Here is an 18,318-nt window from a genome sequence, read left to right as displayed (position 1 = left end):
CATTAGCAAAACAAGACAAGATCCTGCATGCATCACTTTTGGTATTCTTTATTAAAATACTGCTGTACACACAAATATTGCAAAATTTGAGACAATGAACACAAGAGGGGCATAAAACATACTAAGATGGTGATTGTTGGTGTGTCGATGTGGGGGGAGGAGAAGAAGGTCATCACTAATAATAACTGGAGTGTGTGTGTTATGATGTGGAAGATAGTGATATGAGCACTGACATTGTGTTGGCCGAGTTTTGGGGGGATGTGTGTGTCCGTTTGTGTGTGTCTCCGTGTGTGTTTTGAGGGTTTTCTAAAGCACCACATTCACCAAATATGTTTTGTCGGTTCATTTCACTAAAACAGAGGAAGTAGTACATGATCTAACACAGCCGGCTGTCTGCAGGTTTGTTACCCCCAAGTACAGATCATGCACTTCCATGACAACTGTGAAAGGTTTACATCAAAGCCAAGAAATGTTCTTGTTTACGCCTTTCAGCTTGATTTGTCTCTTATCCGACACTGTGCTTCACACAAGACTGTTTTTCACAGTCGCATGTTGGTATACACTCGTCAAAAGCTACTGAGACTAAGGCAGATAAATCAAGAACAGTGTTAAGAGTTTGATCGATCTCTTTAGCTGGGTGAAGGACGTTCGCACCAAATTCATTCAATTTGATTCAAATCACTGACGGAATATGAACCGTACTTAAGGGCAACATGAAATCCCTCACCACATGATCTCCAGTGCCGCTAACTTCCTAAAACCTCCACCTGAAGACGTCCCACCCACTCCCACTGTAGCTCATCTATCTGACTGGACAGGGGGCGGCCAATGACAGCCAAACACATTCAATCATTGGGCCCCTCCAGCTGTTAGTCATCCTGAGAGAAATCCAAGCCATCCGAGTGAGTGCAGCAGCCAGCGCCACTGCTTTGTCTCCAGCACGTTTGTATTTCATGATCTTTAAAAGTCAAGTAAAACTAAAAAAACCTGTTGGTGCCCTGTTCTCTCCTTCGCCCTCCATCCCTTCCCCTTTCCCTAAACCCCTGCTGGAATTGGTCCACAGAATAATAAAGTTGAATTGAGGCAAAAATTAATTGCCCTCCCAGTTCCCATCATGCATTCCTGCACAATATCTGAGCAAAGAGAAAAATCAGCTAGAAAAATCACAAAAAGTGTCACTTTTTCTCAAATGTAGGAGGGCCAAAACCCACTGAGGGGAAGTGATGATTGGAATAAAAGCAGGAAAAAGAGGGGGGAGCAAGAGAGAGTCGGAGAAAGGGGACGTTGGGGGCAGAAGGACAGGCGGGGGACGAAATAAGGACATTCCACGAAGAGGCAGCTGTGGCTCCACCTCAACAGAAGCCCCACCCATGGGCTACAACCAAGTGCTGGACAGCTAAACCGAAATGAGCCATCCTTGAGCAGTTCATGTCACAATAGCGTCCATTAACCAAAGGTAGTTGCTGCATATGTAACAAACACTTGGTAGACGGCATCAGGAGAAGACACCCCTTCCTCAGTGCCAACAAAAACCACATTTTACCCTAAAAATCCCAGTCCATGATAGCCCACCCACACCCACACATATGAGCCCAATGGTCCACAATCTCCTGAACTAAAATGTCAGAAATCCATCATTTTTTCCAGTTTTAAGAACTCTTCCCACCCACCCGAGTGGTTTGTCCTTTCTGAGGGGGAACCAACAACCAAGGCAAAGTCGGGCTGGACCAGATCATAAAGGCGCCCCACTGAAAGCCTTGAGTTGTGTGTCCCGTCTCCTAGTGCGTCAGAATGAAGGGGTGTGGTCTCCAGCCGGAAGAGACGCAGTCAATAGAAAGCTGGATTTATTTTTTTTGTTTGTTTTAACTCCTGGTCTGCTCTGGTATTTATGTCCGTGTGTGACTTTAGCTCTCTGTACACCCTGTAGGCCACTCACACATGTTGATAAAAATAACAAAAATTAACAAAAAATTAAAATCTTAGTGCATCCTCCTCAGAAAAATAAACCCCAACTGTAGAAATAAACAATAAAAGCCGGAAAAAAGTTCAAAAACCTCATGGTTTTTTGTTTCTCGTTTTGTTCCCCAAATCTAAAAAAATGTCATCATACTCGATCGTCACAGCTTCCGTATTTGTCCTTTTACGTTTTTTTTTCTCCTTTTATTTTACGATTTTCAGCTGCGGGGTTTAGGAAAACTAAAAAAAATACACTTTAGAAAAAGCCTTCCTGGTGGACACGGTCAGTGTATGTGACTGAGGTTCACGAAGCCCTGCCCCGCTGCCTTCGCCATGCTGATGTCATCTCCATGAGCCTGGTCCTCCGCTGTAGTGCAATAGTGTGCTCCAGGTACGGGCAGTCCCATCCCGGGCCCGAAGAGGGCGCTACAGAGAGCCGGAGGCTGCAGCCTGCAGCTCCTGGAAGGTACTGTCGAAGCAGCGCTTCAGGTCCGAGTAGGTCACAACAAGGACGCTTTTCTCATCCCGAGACACCAGGCTGATCTTCTCAGGAACGCCCGCGTCCAGCTGTGGCAACACAGGTAAAGGTTCAGTCAGAAACACTGAGATTTTAAAAGCAAACTGATATATTGACAAAACACTTTTAACAGGACTATCAAAGTTAACGTGATAATGTGTTAACACTGATTCTTTTTAATGCCACACATTGAACTGGATGTGGTATGATAGCCCAAAGTCAAATGGAATCAGTTATCAAATGATAGAAGAAAAGGACATTTTGAATGAAAGTTCAAGAACAAAGCCCTGTCAGATGAGTCTCTAAACAAGCCCAAAGTTTGCCGTTGCAGTATTTGCAGTTACTGTCAATGAGAACTGCATTACCACCGGAGTACATCTAGTCATTTGCAAAACAAAGCTAATACAGACAGTCCTGTTAGCACCAAAGCTTGCAGCAGGCTAATCATTGTTGAGGCTGAAATAACCACCACTGTATCAAAGTTTTCAAAGACTTATATAGTGACTGCAAAATGTAAAGTAAAATAACCAAACAAACAAGTTAAAGATGGTGAGAGATTAACATATTGGCTGCTCCTGCCCATGACTAGCTGCTAGACCAAATACCAAACTTCACTGATCAAAGACACCAATAATAGTCCTTATTTTACTCTCTGTTCTGCAATTGGTTAGCAAATGAATGCACATTTTAGCCGCTGCATAAATGTTCTGAAAACGGGCCACTTTGCATGTTTGACTCATTAAACAACAGTTATTCGAAATGGGAGAAAAAAAAGCCCACTGACTTTGTTGAGGCAGGAGACGATGTGGCTGAGGTCGATCCAGGGCGTCCCGGCTTCCGTCACCTGGTGAAACAGGTGATCCCGGAAAAGCTTCAACAGGTAGCGGTCCCCTGTCTCCGACCACGTTGGGTCCTTCTGAAACCTGATTCAGACAAAACAAGGTCACACAGGTAGTAACAGGTATACAAATAACACAATAAATAAGCACTTCATAAAAGTGCTACTTACTCTGGTCGCTCGTTGATGGTTCCCAGTTTGGCCAACAGGCGAAAGAGACGACCGTTTTGCACCTCCTGCAGACAAATGATTTATATTCAACAAACTTTATTTAACATCTTTGCCTTTACTGGACAGAGGTAGGCAGTAAATAAGTAGGAGAGAGGAAGATATGAAACACAACACAAGTCCCTGACCAGAATTGGACCCTGGACGCTGCAGTTATGTGGCATATGCAGCAACTGCCTAACTACCTATCAGGATACTCCAGTATGAAGCTAGAACAGTGACAGTTGTCGTTTAAAATTTGACAGGGGAAGAATAAATACTGGCACTGAAGAAAGTTCCACTGAAAAATAAATAGAGTGCCAGACTTCGGAGCAGGCCGTTGGTCTGGAGTGACGCTAACTCCTTAGTATGCAGATTACTTAAATCAGGCTCTCCTTGACCCCTCCCCTCGGAGCCAAAATGTCGACAGAAAGTTGAAACTGAAAAAAATAAATAAAACTGGCAGCGTGGAAAAAAAGAAAAAAAAGAAAAAAGACTGGCACCAGCAAAAAAAAGTTTCTCTCAAACATTTTATTTTCATAACGCCAGTGTTTAGAAGATTAAAAGAAAAATAGAAAGTCTGCATTCCTAAACCAAGTTTTTTTATAAGTAGTTGCACAGCAGGGATACTGGTGGAATTTTAACATTTCTAATGTTAAAAGCAAAGGCATTTTTGACAGTTCCTCCCTGAAATGGACCCCTTTAAAATATCAAGCCTACTCATCCCTGCAGGGAACTCTGTCAGAAACCGAAACCTCTGTCACTTGACTTTCTGTCCATACATGGTGCTAGACCCCGTTGTCTTACAGGTTCCAGAAAACACTTCCTCCTTCTTGAAAGTGAACCAGAACTACCTGCATCTTTTTATAAATGCAACTATTTTTGTGTGATGTCTCATCACATTGTCTTTGACGTCACTGATGAGCTCAACTAGAGGTAACTGATCTAAAATATGAGCACCTGCTGATAACTGGCGGTTAACTGTCAACAAGTGGTAGCTCACCTTTTACCTCTGCAGATAAAATTTACTCCTGCTCTCGTTTCTCTTCCTCCACTCTGCCTTTCTCACCCTGTCAATCGTTTTCTGCACTGTTGAACAAAGTGAAAATTATTGAAAACCAAACATGTTGGCGTCCTCCCGCACACGTTTCTCTAGACTTACTTCTTGTGTGGATACAAGTTTGCAAACATTGGATTAGAGAAATAAGACCACCTTATTTTTCAGTACAGATTTTTTTGTAGCCGCCATCCGGAGGCCATCACAACCGCATCTTAAGTCACTTCCACATTTGCTCCAAAGCTTGGACTTTGTTTTGCAAAACAGTTAAATATCTTAGTTAGAGGAGGCTAAATGCACATAACACGTTTTTATCAATCAGCGCATCTCCTTGAAATGTGCTTATTACATTTCAGACCAGGGCTTTGTGATGTGCTGATGCTGAAAAAGTTATTTAAAAAAGTGATGAAGGTCATTATTACATTTAGCTTTGTCACACTGCGAGACTATAACCCTGATTTTCCACTCGCCAACAGTTTTTGGAGCACCCTGACAGAAGCAAATCCATGTTTAATTGGCACTTGCACTGAAGTGAGTTCAGAGGCTTCCTACCACTATTCCAGTTATATCTGGCAGCTAAATATGTGGACCAGTCAGGGAGTACAGATAAGATGCACAAAGGGGTCTTCTCTAACATTAAGAGCTTTATTGTATGTGTTGCATTTGTACCATGTACCTAAGTTGTTATTGCACCAACAAAAAACTATAATAAAAAAAAGGATAGAATTTCTTTGAATATGTATTTGAAAGTCTACATCAACATGCATGATTACAAGGAAAGTTTCTGCAGATTCCTTCAACAAAAAATCTTCTTGATCAAAAAAGTGTCACATCTGGCATGTGTTTCTGTGACAAATAGTAGTTTAAAGTCCGACCTTGTAGTGTGTGACCTCCTGTTGTCAGTCAGTCTTGTAGTTTGAAAACAAAAAGTGCGAACAAGCATTAATTAGGGGCTGTCATGGCGCCTGGTTTCTACTCATTGATCTGATCTCGTTACAAGAAATGAAGACACAGTGTGCAGTTCATATACTTGTCTGTTTCCACCTGCTGGGTCACTAACACTGACCAGCTGTCTGCAGATATCAGGCTGATGTCAAGAAACACAAACATCAGGAAGAGATTAGTGTCCCAACTTTCCAGCTCTACTTGAGCTGAAACTGATTATTAAACTGGATGTCTGTGCTCTAAGTTTTAGTACTGATGCCCATATCTGTGTGGGTAAAATTGGTATTTTTTAAATATATGCAATTATCACACTTACTGACTTATATTCTCACTTAGATGTATTCTTTTAAATAAAAGTCAAAATTGAAAAACATAACTTGAGAATGAGTCATATATCTTCAAAATGGAAACAATGCAAATTTCAGTCAGCAGCTTGACACAATAGTGGTGTTGCAATAATGCAGCCATCATGTCAGACCTACAGTCTTTATGAAATCCTGCCCAGTGCTACGCCCCAGTTCACCTCAGGACTGATAAGGCATGAGATAAACACACTTTTTTGTGTTTTATAAATTAGGTTGTTTTTCAAAAGTTTCTGGTTAATACAAACTCTCACCAGGCGAATAAACAACAAACGTTACTATTCCCTGTGTGCAGATACACATTCAGCTAACATTGTGTGCAGAGATGGCCTGATAAACTAGAAAATGCTTACACTCTCCCCACCAGCACAGGTATCAGTAGATCAGAGGCAGGTTTGGCCAGAAGAGCTACCCTTTCTTTCTAGCCCAATTTTATTACTACTGACTGCCATTTCCTTGTTCTAACCATCAGTTATTCTCTGAATTCATATTGTCAACATCTTGTGAAACCTGCTGGGCGTCTACACAAGCAGAAACAGAAATCATTTGCAGTTCACAGCAACACAAACCGCTTTGTTTGGTAGATGCATACAGAGTTAGGGGGTAAAGGGGAAGTTGGGGTCATGAACAAGAAGGAAGATGAGGTAGCGGTCGTTTTTTTCACACCTTTACATTCTAACGCTGGGAGGCTAAATCCTTCAAGACGAGACTGCAACGCCTGCTATATACCATACAACATCCTGTGAATACACAACTTCCCTCTTAGCGCACCAAACCAATGGCCTATTTCCCGCCACCACCCAAAATGATAAGCCTGATAAGAACACTGAATCATGCGTACTCATGCATGGCTTCTGTTGTGTGCCTGGTGAGACTCAGACAAAACTTTAATGCCCTTTACATACCTTGGCCAAGTCCTCCTCAATGACATCATTCCTCATCTGTGATGCATCCAGTTGCGTGTAGAATCGAGCTCCAATCATTGGCATGATGTCATTGACGCTGCGCAGGCGAGACTGTTCAGTCAGCAGATATCTGCACAAAAATGTCAGAGTTGGCCTTCAGGTGAGTTGAAAAGCTGGATACCACCATGCAATGTCATTAACTCACTGTTCCACGGGTCAGTGTGTTTTAGGTCACATTCAAACCTGACCTTTGGATATAAAATTTCTCCATTTCATTTTAACCTATTACATGTTTGTGTGAAATTACCTCCTAGTCAGTTACCTCCAAAATCTACTCAGAACATCCTTTTCTGCCAAATTTGAAGTGATTCCCTCAAGGTGCTACTGAGAAATTGCGTTCACGAGAATAGGATAGACAGAAGGTTGGACAAACTGTCAGAGAGCTCAAAAACATAATGACTCAGGCCAAAGTTCTTATAACATAAAAGTTACCAATACTCACTCAAATAGATGGAGCAGGTATGGTATACATTATGCACTGAAATTAAACTTTTGATCAATTAGTTGCTGCATTTAAAAAGGTTTACACGTAATTCCTTTTCATTTTATGGAAATAAAGTTTTACCTGGTGCATGATTTTAATATGAAATTACAAGTCATTAAATAAAATTGGCATAAATAATGATGCCAATTATTTCTAAATAGTGAGGCATACAGCTTATTAATTATGCTCGGCACAGGACGGTACCCAAAGCCAAGGCATTTCTATCAGTATCAGGACTAAAAAAACTCTTATTGCTGCATCCCTAATAAAAAAATCAGGTCTAAACTTCGGCAACACAAATCAAAGAAGTACAGCAAAATGATCAAACCACCTTTGGAGGTCGTACAAGCACAAGGTGTTAAAGTATAGTAAACACAGTGCGGCTTCAACATAAAAGCTTAAATACAGGTGTCTTGTCAATTCTGAGCTCCTCTACAGTATCTTGAAGTGATAAGTCAAAGGAAATTGGCATTACTGTAAATGCAGTAAGTTCATTGCCTTCACATTTCTAGATAAAATCATAACTGCAGGGTAAACTAACATGAACTTCAAAACTGACGTAGGTGGATAAGTTAACATGAAAAGGTGACACACTTTAATCTGAGTTCTGGGAAACGGACATTAATCAGATAGACAGTATATCTGCCTGCTGTAGACACTTAGAATTTACTGAATAATTATATCTTTATCGTAAGCGACACTTATTTTTGAAACCTTTGATTAGAATTCTTATTTGAGGGTTCATCCTGTTTGTTTCTGGTAATATTAGCTGTTAAACTGGGGGTTTGTACTGCATCTTCTTGCTCAAAACAACACATCTTGCGCTGAAATGTGAAGCAATGGGATAATTTATGGCAAAGTTACAGCATGACTGTCATGCAAACAGTCTTATGATTTGAAGAAAATGAAGGATGTTGTTTCTTGACAACAGCTGAGGGGGAGAACTTATGAGTTCAATCATGTGGATAAAGGGGTGTTAACAAGGGCTGGGTATCATTAAAAACTAGATTACCATACCAGTACCCTAAAGTGATACCACTACCAGTAAAGTTGTATGTAAAATGTAGCTTCCTTGCTTGTTTCTATACTGGATCTGCATTTGAAACCATTTTTTCTACTCCTTTCAACATTACTTTGTGAATGTGTGCATTCTGTTGTGTAAAATGTCACCATCATTTCCCCCTATTCAAATAACTTTTACACAAATATTTTGCATGCTGAACTGCCAATATTATATAATATAGTAGTAATATATATAGTAGCTGCTGTGATAGTGGGCCAATCACATGTGCCATTAAATCAAAGAACACTTGCATTGATTGGCTGCAAGTAAAACCATATAAATAGTAATTTTCTTTAGATTTGGGTACAAAAAGAATTAAATACAGAAAGTGTTTGACTGCAGAAGTTTCGATATTACTTGGTACTGGGTTTATTTAGGTCGATACCTTAAAGCAGGAGTGTCAAACTGATCCATGAAAGTGCCAGTGTGGCAGCAGGTTTATGTTCCAATAAAGCAGGAATATAGCTACTAATCAACTAATCAACTGAGTAAAGACTTGAGGTGTACTTCTGCTTGGCTGGGATGAAAACATGCATCCACACCGGCCCTTTCATGGATCAGTTTGACAGCCCTGCCTTAAAGTATAAGCATAAGGTGATTTTTTTTGTCCAACTTGAATCAGGACAGTTCTTTCTATGCTAAATTTAACAGATGCTGCACCCCCTCCCCCCTCTTACAGAATGAGGTTCTTGAGGTCTGAAGAGTAGTTGATGGACACCAGCTCCATGGCCTTCTGCAGGTTCTCCCTTTGAATGCCAGCCAGGGAGTTACATGCCAACGCCAGCACCACCTTGCCCAGCGACACTAGGTCTGCTTGCTGCACAACAAACACACACAGAAATACACAAACTGATATAAAGTCCCATTCTGAAAAGAGATTTGACCACATATTGTGAAGTTACATAGATAGAGAGATACACCACTGCACACTAGGACTTCTCTTATGTAAATTCATGCGTAAAGTGACCACAAACTGCATCATGAAAAAGTACCTGGTACTGTGGCATTAGGGCAAGATGATTGGTCTGACTGTTGTCAAAAGTTAAGACATCAAACACCCCAACACAGTTCACCCGTAACCTGCAGAGATAGGAGACCATTATCGTCAACAGATTGTTTGCATTTCTGAGCGTTTTGAGTGTGCTAAACCACATGGTTTTGAAAAAAAGGAAGCACACACCGTAAATACTCTTCCGCTTACAAATGTATTAACAGTTTTCATATCTACACCTTAGCTGGAAATTGAAATTCATTCTGTTCCGTGCAACACCACTTATCAACAAAATTCATCAACCTGGGCTGAATGATAACGTATTTATGTCCGTGTGTACCTGGTCTTGCCAGTAATAAGAATCTTGCTGGGGTCCATGACACGACAGGCCAGGCCGGCAGTGTGGATGGTCCGCAGGGCCGAGCTAAGCTGGACAATGTAGGCCCAGATCAGAGACTCGGGGAGCAGACCTGCATGCTGCCTTGGCGGGGGAGGTTCATGTTGTCCTGCACACAGAGACATGCTTTATCAGACAAACGCAGCCTGAAGGGTGAGACATTACTCATGAACTAAACCTCAAACTGTCATCAACTTCCTTGGCAATCTTATCTTTGGATAAACGGTGTCTGGTGTTGTGATGTCAGTAACGCACTTAATTTACAGTCAATCTAACGCCAGGAAACAGTAAAAATAACCCTAAAACTTCATGTTCAATTTGCATATTTTGTCTGACAGTCCCAAACCCAAATATATTCTGTCTACAATTATATTAAACTGAAATCCTCACAATTATTGCTTTACAAAATGTCAAATACAGGGTTCATACAAGCATTTTAATAGTAAAATTCAAGCACTTTCAAGGTACCAGATTATTCAGATTATTGAAGCCTTTATGATTACAAAAAATAAAATTAATAGAACGATTTTGGTTTAACTAAGTGGTTTCGTATATGAAACATAGGATTATGTTGACAATCTAGCATCATTTAAGGAATATATTCAAATTCAAGCAACTTCCTAACTTGGAAAACACATTTTGTACAAACTTTGCAATTTACTTTTTAAGCTCTAGTATGAACTAAAGAAAAATAGAGGAAATACAGCTCAGTCTTCCCATAAACCATGTTTACTATCAGTTTTGTCTTGCTCGTAGTGTTCTGTAACTTTTACCACAAACATAAGGTTGGGTAATGTTACTCAGGCGACATACGGCGAGTGTGAGGGTGTGTACTGCACAAAAAAAACACCACAATTTCACACTGATGACCAAAAGGTTTTTGTTTTAAAGAAAGACATTCATTTATGCCATGTGATCCAGTGCTTTTGAGGTGTTTTTGTATGCTCCCCTGTACAGTTCATACATTATGGTTTGTTATCAGTGTGTGTTACAGACAAGACAAAGCCCAGGGTCTGAAAGGTTTTGCTTCCTCTGTCTGCATTCCTATAGGTAGGCCTGACAGCACCTGCCCTAGGATCAGTTTCAGCCACAGTTTCCTCCAAGTCCCCCCGTCTCCCTCACATAGACACACGCATGCCAACTGTCAAACTAGGTCACTTCCCAGACTCAAAACACTGGATTATGTTGAAAACTCAAGACATCAACAAGAGTAGCTGTAGATGTTTAACCTTTACTGAAACATGTCTATATTTAAAGTAAACTGAGTGGTTTTGTGTTTACAGTCTAAGGCATCGAACACCGGATGTGAGCACAACCGCAGGCAATGCAAACTTTAAAAAAACACACGCACAAACAGAACTGTGTAGATGACCTAATTAGCAAACAAACCAACAAACTCAAAATGTGTGAAGCAGAGAGGTGCAGAGGGGCATTAGAGGTGATGCTGGGTCTATTTCAGGGAGAAAAGGAAGGGTGGGGGGGGCCAACTCACCCCACTTCCTCTTGGTAAAGTACGAGTCTGCTGCTGGGTCATTGAAGTGTCTGCTGAACATGGTTTCTGCACCCGCGTGGAAGTCATAGGAGAACACCAACGCTATGGCAAAAAGATGGAAAGGGGACAGTAAAACAGCTATACATACTTTTACTCATCCAATTATTGCCACTTTGTCCTGCAAAGCAGTCCATCACATGTTCATCTTCAATCAAAAAATTAAGTACAATACAAAGTCTCAATTCCATCAGCCGGCTGGGTGATTCATCGCTCCTACAGACTTTTGCGAGCCAAGAAAGCAAAACTTTTCTGACAATTCTTTATTGAATGGAACATGAATGCATCAGTGCAGCAACCAGTAAACTAATCCACCCTAAGTTTAAGCTTTTTTTGCGTTTATAGTAAGTTTGATGCATTTACGTAGCAGTTACGGTAAAACAATTATATAGCATATCAACTTGAGGTTTGGATCATGTAAAAATACAAATCCATGGAGACAATCACAGAATTAAATTCACATACAAGTCCTGTACATAAAAAAATGTTTATAAACACTCACAGTGGTCTCCAAAGGCCTTTGTGGTGAAGACCTCCCTCAGTGTTACAGAGTTTGAGTGCTGAATCTTCTTCCACATGTCCACCAGCATCATGCACTTGGTGTTAACAAGGCGGAAACCTGGACACATGGACACACATAAAGGCAATTAGGGAAGTCACAAGAACAGATACTTTGGTACCAAGTCGGTGCTTAAATTCTGAAAACATGACTCTCCCTCCCTCTATACTGCTACTAGTCTTGCAGAGCCCTGGAGAAAGATCTTACTGCACCCATTATCATTCTGGGGTAAGAGGTAAATGCTTGTCTGCTTGCTTGTATTTCTTTAAATCAATCACAATGATCTTTGGCGGCATAAAGCCCAGGATGCAGTGATGATGCCCTTGCAAAATAGATCAGAGAGATGGTGGAAAGGGAAGAGAACACCACCTGAAACAGGTGTTGGGGATTAATTTCCTCCGGAGTGGGGCAGAATGTTCAATTCAATTGGCTTTATTGGCATGACATAACAATGTATATATTGCCAAATGTACACCTGCAAGTGTTCTACGCTGCCGATGAATGCCAAAGGAAGAAAAACAACCCACTACCAACATGGAAAGATGGCAACGTGTTGAAGATGGGGACATATATGGAAGAGCTTTGTGTTTGAGGCAGATCATCAAGGATTAATCAGAAAAGAGCAAAAACAAGTATGCACCACATTCATGTGTAGCCAATTAAGTCCCATGCAATGTTCGCTAAAGTATAACATGTTTGGGCTAACAACGTAATAAAACATAGTACGCTACACAGTCCTGATTCCTCAACGTTTAGTCTGTGTCAATTGATTTTCAATAAATTTATTGTTTTTTATTTATTGTTGTGGGTTTTTTTTACTGTGGTATCAAATTGGATATCAATAATCATCGAATTTCAATGGTACTGCTCATCAAAAATAACAAGTAAGACCTCTCATGATGCTTTTTTAAAGTTTAGAAGTGCATTGTTTTTCCTGGAAACTGGTATGCTTTGAAAGCAATTATCTCTGCCAGCTGTTTTTTTTTTAATAAAAGTCAATAGACAGTAATAGATGTGTTACATCCGTGTTATTATTCTGTGTAAGGTAAATTCCTATCACCACATTTATTACCGTGTATCCTCCTCAGGCAGTAAGGCAGGTCATCCTTGCTGTTGACTGCCTTGTAGCAGGAGGTAATGTAGCTGAAGTTGCTGGTCTTCTGCATGCGGTTTGGTGGGGGGAGGGGCTCGAGGGGGAAGAGGCTGTGGTAGCTGTCCACCTCAGACGGTACATCTGCCAAACACAGACGTAGTTTCAGAAGAAAAGAAAAAAAAGATACATAAACTCACGCAATCAAAAGTTCCCCGTATAATTTATATGTATACCATAGCGTAATTTTTCACAGAATTCATAATTTTAGCCAACTGTTGCATGCCTGGCAACAGAAACAGAAGAGCAGAAAAACCCACAGAAACCATAAACATGTTTCAACATGTTTCCACACCAACATGAGGAAATAAACTCCACAAGTGTTTATGTAAACAAGCAGGTTGCTTTACACATGTAACTGTTAAAATTTGTTCAATGCAAAGAACAGTTTTTCATGAACTGGAAAAAATGTTTTTTGCAAGGTGAATTACTGAATCAATGCCAACCCTTGTTGTGACAACAGAGTAGACCCTTTACCTGGGTTCTCTGAGTGGTCAATCTGGGCCATGGTTATCAGATGTCTGTTTATCAACTCCTGTGGGACAAATAAAAGGGCATCGAATTAGACATTACCCCCGGAGAAGAAGGGAAATATTCAGTAAAAATGGGCGAGTGGGAATTACCTGTCGGAGTTCATCAGCCATGAAGAAGGACGGGGCGTTAGCTTTCGGCTGCATGTAAGCCACATGGGGCGCCGTAGGGGGATAGATATGGTAGGTAGGAAACACCTGCGATGAAACCAGAAAAACACAGCTTCCTATTTATTGAGAAATGAAAACCAGCATGATCATAAATATTTTTTTCCAACTGTAGGTGCATAGCTATTCAAATGAATGTGATGGAACGAAAGGGTTATCCGGATTTATTGACGTTTGAAGAGCTTGTCTGCTAAAAAGTGTGTTGGGTTTTTCTTTATAAATACATACAATTGCCAAAATTACTCCATTTATCTTTGCTAGGAACTATAAAAACAGAAATTATTGGATTTCCGAATTTCTGATGGTCCTTAAACAAATCATGTGTGACAAGTGCCTCAGTCAGGAAAAGCAACCAAAGAGTGTGTGCACAAAAAAGGGCAGCTTCCAGACTCAGTTATAGAGTAGGTTATGTGCAGGAATTTAACAGTGCCAACACTCTTCGTCCTTCTCAAACAAACGTCAGATCAGATCAAGTTTTAAATGCAGACAGATTTAAATGCTGTTTCCTAATTTACGATACATTTCAACAAATTCTATCATGTGATGCTGCCTGCTTTTATGCTTGGTGGGGATTTTTTCTTGTATATTTTTTTTTACTTTTTATTCTTTTATTTCCTTTTTAACTCTAACTTTGTCTTTAAATTGAGTTTTTGTTACTATTTTATTGTTTTTGTATTATTTTATTGTTTTTATTTATTACTATATTTGTGTATGATTTTTATTGTATTTTAATAACTGTACAGCACTTTGGTCAACTGAGGTTGTTTTTAAATGTGCTCTATAAATAAACTTTGACTTGACTTGACTATATTCCCAGCTTTAGTTTCAAACTCAAATACAGAGTAGGATGCTGTGTGCAGCACATACCATCCCAGCCATTGGTGCTGGCGTGTTGTCTGTGTAGAAGTAGGTGGTCCCCCCTACAGTCTCTTTCTGGATTATGTGAGCACCCTGGTCAGCTGCAGTGGTGGGAACCATGTAGTTGGCAGGGTTTGGGGTGTGACTGCGTCGACGAGGAGCAGGCGAGGTGTGCGGTGTAATTTTTGGGGAGTGGAGAGGAGACGATCCGGCAGACAAAGACATACCTAAAATTGAAGACAAAAATAGTTTTCTTTCGTTTCAACAGGAATACATGTGGTGTTGAACCCAAGAGGAAATTCCCAAACTTGCTGAACTTTTAAATTTTGCAGCTAAAGATGGAAAACAAAACTGAGCCATGTAGAAAGTAGAGCAAAGCAGATCAGGATGATTTCTCTGTTCATGATGCTCTGAAAACCCTTACCAGGAGCCAGTGCAGCAGCTGTGGAGCTGCTGAGGCCAGGATGAGGGAAGAGAGGCGAGGGGAAGGCCTGGACAGTGGACTGAGCCATGGTGGCCATTCGTGGAGCTCCCTTAGGTATGAACTCACTTGCTGCCGGGTTAGGAGCCTGGTGTCACAAGGAAAAAAAGATGCAAGAGTTACATTAAATCTATTCTAGTCAAGTCTGAAGTACCTACTTATACAAAAGCACAGTACTGAAATTTAAAAGCACTTTAAAATAACTTCACTGTCTTTGATGCGATGCTTGTATGCTCACCTTTCTCCTTTGGGAAATGCTAAGAGCACCAAAATCACTGAACAGTGAGGATGTCGGGGAGTTCACTGGATCTGTGGAGACCAAAGAGCGTAAGGAGTTGAGGAGTGGTACTTTCAAAATTCAACGGATGAGTACTGAAGGCTGCTCCACAGAGCACAGTGGCAGTCCTACCATGAGTGCTGTGGCTGAAATTCTTGGCACCATCGTTGAGGAGACTGGGAGAGCTGCTGCTGGTAGTCATTCGCTGCAGAGAACAGCATCAAGAACAGATGTGTTACAAAAGGCCTTCATGTGCATATAAATGTTTACCAATAAATAGGCACTAATTACAACACTTTAACTAACTATAAAGTAAACTACTATATGCAGAAACATATATATGCATGTAGTTCCTCAGATTACATGAGTACCTTCAACAACATGACCACACATCACCAAAAAGCAGTGTAATGAGGATTTCACTTATAGTAATATTATCGAGTTCTTCTAACTGGTTGGGATGCAGTAGCCACTATGGGGCATCGGCAAGAATGCAAAAGCAAATTCTTCAAAGGATATTTATTCTGTGGTTCTTCAAGAAAAGAAACAGAAAAGGTGCCAAAATATACCAAATGAAATTCTTATTCCCTCATGCTTGACATTCATAACTGTCTGATTAACAGCAAGGCATTGAAAGCCAAAGCACATTGTCAAATGTTCACTGAATATTACCTATCTCCTTTAAACTAAAGTGTAACTACACTCTTACCTGAGAATATAACCTTCATACCATGCCAATTATACAATTACAGTGATAAATAAAGGCTATAGTTGACTGACATGTGGCTAGTGTAGGTATGCTCTTTCAACTTAGTTCACAAATCTATGAAACTCACAACTATGCGTTAATAACCAACTTACTGGTCTAAGGATGCACACAATGGTAAATAATGACTGGCCCACATATATCAAATATAGCCCACATATCACAGATACACCTTGGGCTCTCATTAACTCTCCATCTTTCACAGTACAGCTGTTTGCCTTCCTATTCCTAATAGTGAGTAGGGCTCTGATGGGCAGATTCTAGCAGCCAGTATTTAAAGTGAACACGCTACTAAATAATGCTTGAAATACAGAAACAGAATAACACCAAGTCCTTTGTCACAAGCCGTTATTTTTCACACTTATGTTCATGCTGACTACATATTTACAACTTCCTTTTTGTACCTGCATCATTGAGTATTTAGACTCTGCTGGGCTTCCAAACCCATTGACCCCAATAAAGCTGCTGCTGAAGTAAGAGTTGGTGAGATTGGCATCGCTCAGGGTTGCGCCCTCCATCCCTGGGACTGTGGGTGACAAAAAAACTAAACTTCAACAAATGTAAACTCCAGCAATATTGACATAACAACGATAATTTTGTACAGTAAGCAGATGGTAAAGTATGCATGTTAGTTTCAGCACTAGCTACTTTAAAAAGCATGTAAACAGTTCTACAACTGCAGAGTCAGCCACTACTAAAGTCTACCACAGGGTGATATCACTATGAAACTTTTAGCAACAATTACTTGTTTCAGTGGTTACAGGTTAAAGGAGACGTAGTTGGCGTTTGAGTTGCATGTGAATTTGAGTTACTTGCTGTTTGTTTATGTAGGGAAAATACTACAGCACAAGACTAGAGCAATGCCCCGTAGAAAGCTAGAGTGGCTAATGTTAGCAAACATTAAACTTATGCTACATCTTAACAGCACCACTAGAGTTCACTTAGACTAACTGTAGAAACGACACCAACTATCTTAAGTAACGACACTAGTACTACACTTGATAACACGTTTCTTAAGCCAAAGCCAAAGGCATTAAAGTTAGTTAAAGCGGCCAATGTAACGCTAGTGTAGCTAACGCTAGCTGGCTAATAGCTCCAGTAGCTAACAGTGTGGCGGATCTCTGCCCACTCACAGCTGTCATACAGAAACAGCAGGCCTCCTCCGTGTGAGCTGCAACAGCATGGCTAATGTTACATGTTGTAACAAAACATAACCACCTGACGACAAAGCTAACATGGTTCACCAGACAGCTAAGGGGTCAAATGTGTGCTGGCTGCATGCTAAAGGCTTTGCATAACGTTTGGCAGGTAAACGTAACCCACGTTGTTTTGGGGTGAGGAGGCCTCAGTGAAGCCTCGGGACAAATTTTAGGAAAGCCCAATAAGGCCCAAAAGTAAAGTGACAGTCGGTTAGCCCGTGTGAGGCCTTGCTGCAATTGTTACTCACTGGTTAACAGCTGCCCCTCCAGAGACGTGCCTGCAGGCCCCAGTGTTTCGGTTTTCTTGGGCACACCGGTCCCCCCACCGACCGGGCAGGCCGCCGCGGAGCCGCCAAGGGAATACCCCGCCGGCGTGCCGCCTCCCCCGGCCATGGACAACGGGACGGGGCTACCGCCGCCGTGCAGCGGCATGCTCGCCATAGACGGATCCTCATGCAGGAACTGGCACTCGTCTCCATAAAAGCAGGTTTTGTCTTTCGCGTAGTATCGGCAAAACTTCACCTTGACATTCGGTATCCCGGCACCCCCGAGCGGAGCAGCTGAAGCTGGGAGTCCGCTGTTCATGGCACCGCTGCTGCCGCCACCGCTGCTGCCGGAAGACACTCAAACATAGAGGGACGCAGATAGCTAGCCAGCTAGCCAGCTAGCCTGCAAACAGTTTCCCCTTAAAGGAGCGGATTAATATCACTTCAGCTGGTGGAGAACACTTAAACACTTCAGTACTCACATTATAAGGCTAAGATGCATTTTGGTTAAAGAAAATATCTCTGCATGCGGGGAATCCTGGTCGTCGTTGTTGTCACTATCCATGCAGCTGCCTTCTTCGCAAAGTAGCCTGTTGTTGTTTTCTGCTTGCAGCCAGGCTGCTCTGCTAGGGACCAGCTAGCACAGCTTTGCATTGTGGGTACGGCGTTTGGCACAGTTTACCTGCTGCAAATGCAAGCCGCAAATTGAACTTGCAGCACTGTGATAATGTGA

General features: G+C 41.3%; 1 protein-coding gene across 2 annotated transcripts; it reads right to left on the bottom strand.

The window, feature by feature from the left end:
* Nucleotides 1-32: 32 nt before the first annotated feature.
* On the bottom strand, nucleotides 33-18,188 carry pan3 (poly(A) specific ribonuclease subunit PAN3). 2 transcript variants are annotated; one of them, XM_059326522.1, is made up of 19 exons: nucleotides 18,068-18,188; nucleotides 17,568-17,926; nucleotides 16,525-16,646; nucleotides 15,487-15,559; nucleotides 15,316-15,386; nucleotides 15,021-15,165; nucleotides 14,606-14,823; nucleotides 13,664-13,768; nucleotides 13,518-13,575; nucleotides 12,963-13,124; nucleotides 11,834-11,950; nucleotides 11,275-11,376; nucleotides 9,726-9,891; nucleotides 9,387-9,474; nucleotides 9,072-9,211; nucleotides 6,788-6,917; nucleotides 3,483-3,547; nucleotides 3,258-3,396; nucleotides 33-2,523 (listed from the first exon to the last, which is right to left on the bottom strand). In XM_059326522.1, exons 1-19 carry the CDS (start codon nucleotides 18,148-18,150, stop codon nucleotides 2,383-2,385), a joined length of 2,484 nt encoding a protein of 827 aa, XP_059182505.1. In that variant the 5' UTR covers nucleotides 18,151-18,188; the 3' UTR covers nucleotides 33-2,382. The 2 variants fall into 2 exon arrangements, with proteins under 2 accessions (XP_059182505.1, XP_059182504.1); XM_059326521.1 differs by having other exon boundaries at nucleotides 17,568-17,929; nucleotides 18,068-18,115.
* Between the last annotated feature and the right edge of the window lie 130 nt (nucleotides 18,189-18,318).

The sequence above is a fragment of the Centropristis striata genome, chromosome 23 (genome assembly GCF_030273125.1).
Source record: "Centropristis striata isolate RG_2023a ecotype Rhode Island chromosome 23, C.striata_1.0, whole genome shotgun sequence".
Lineage (NCBI taxonomy): Eukaryota > Metazoa > Chordata > Actinopteri > Perciformes > Serranidae > Centropristis > Centropristis striata.
The sequence above is the reverse complement of the archived record's forward strand: the minus strand, read 5'-3'. Positions and strand labels throughout refer to the sequence as shown.

What these genes read in the sequence shown, in the direction of transcription:
- pan3 (XM_059326522.1), bottom strand. Translation starts at nt 18,150, where the DNA reads ATGGATAGTGACAACAACGACGACCAGGATTCCCCGCATGCAGAGATA. An exon ending in GGAGGGGCAGCTGTTAACCA is followed by an intron (nt 16,647 to 17,567) that starts GTGAGTAACAAT and finishes TGTCACCCACAG; the next exon opens with TCCCAGGGATGGAGGGCGCA. An exon ending in CCCTAATGCCACAGTACCAG is followed by an intron (nt 9,212 to 9,386) that starts GTACTTTTTCAT and finishes TTTGTTGTGCAG; the next exon opens with CAAGCAGACCTAGTGTCGCT.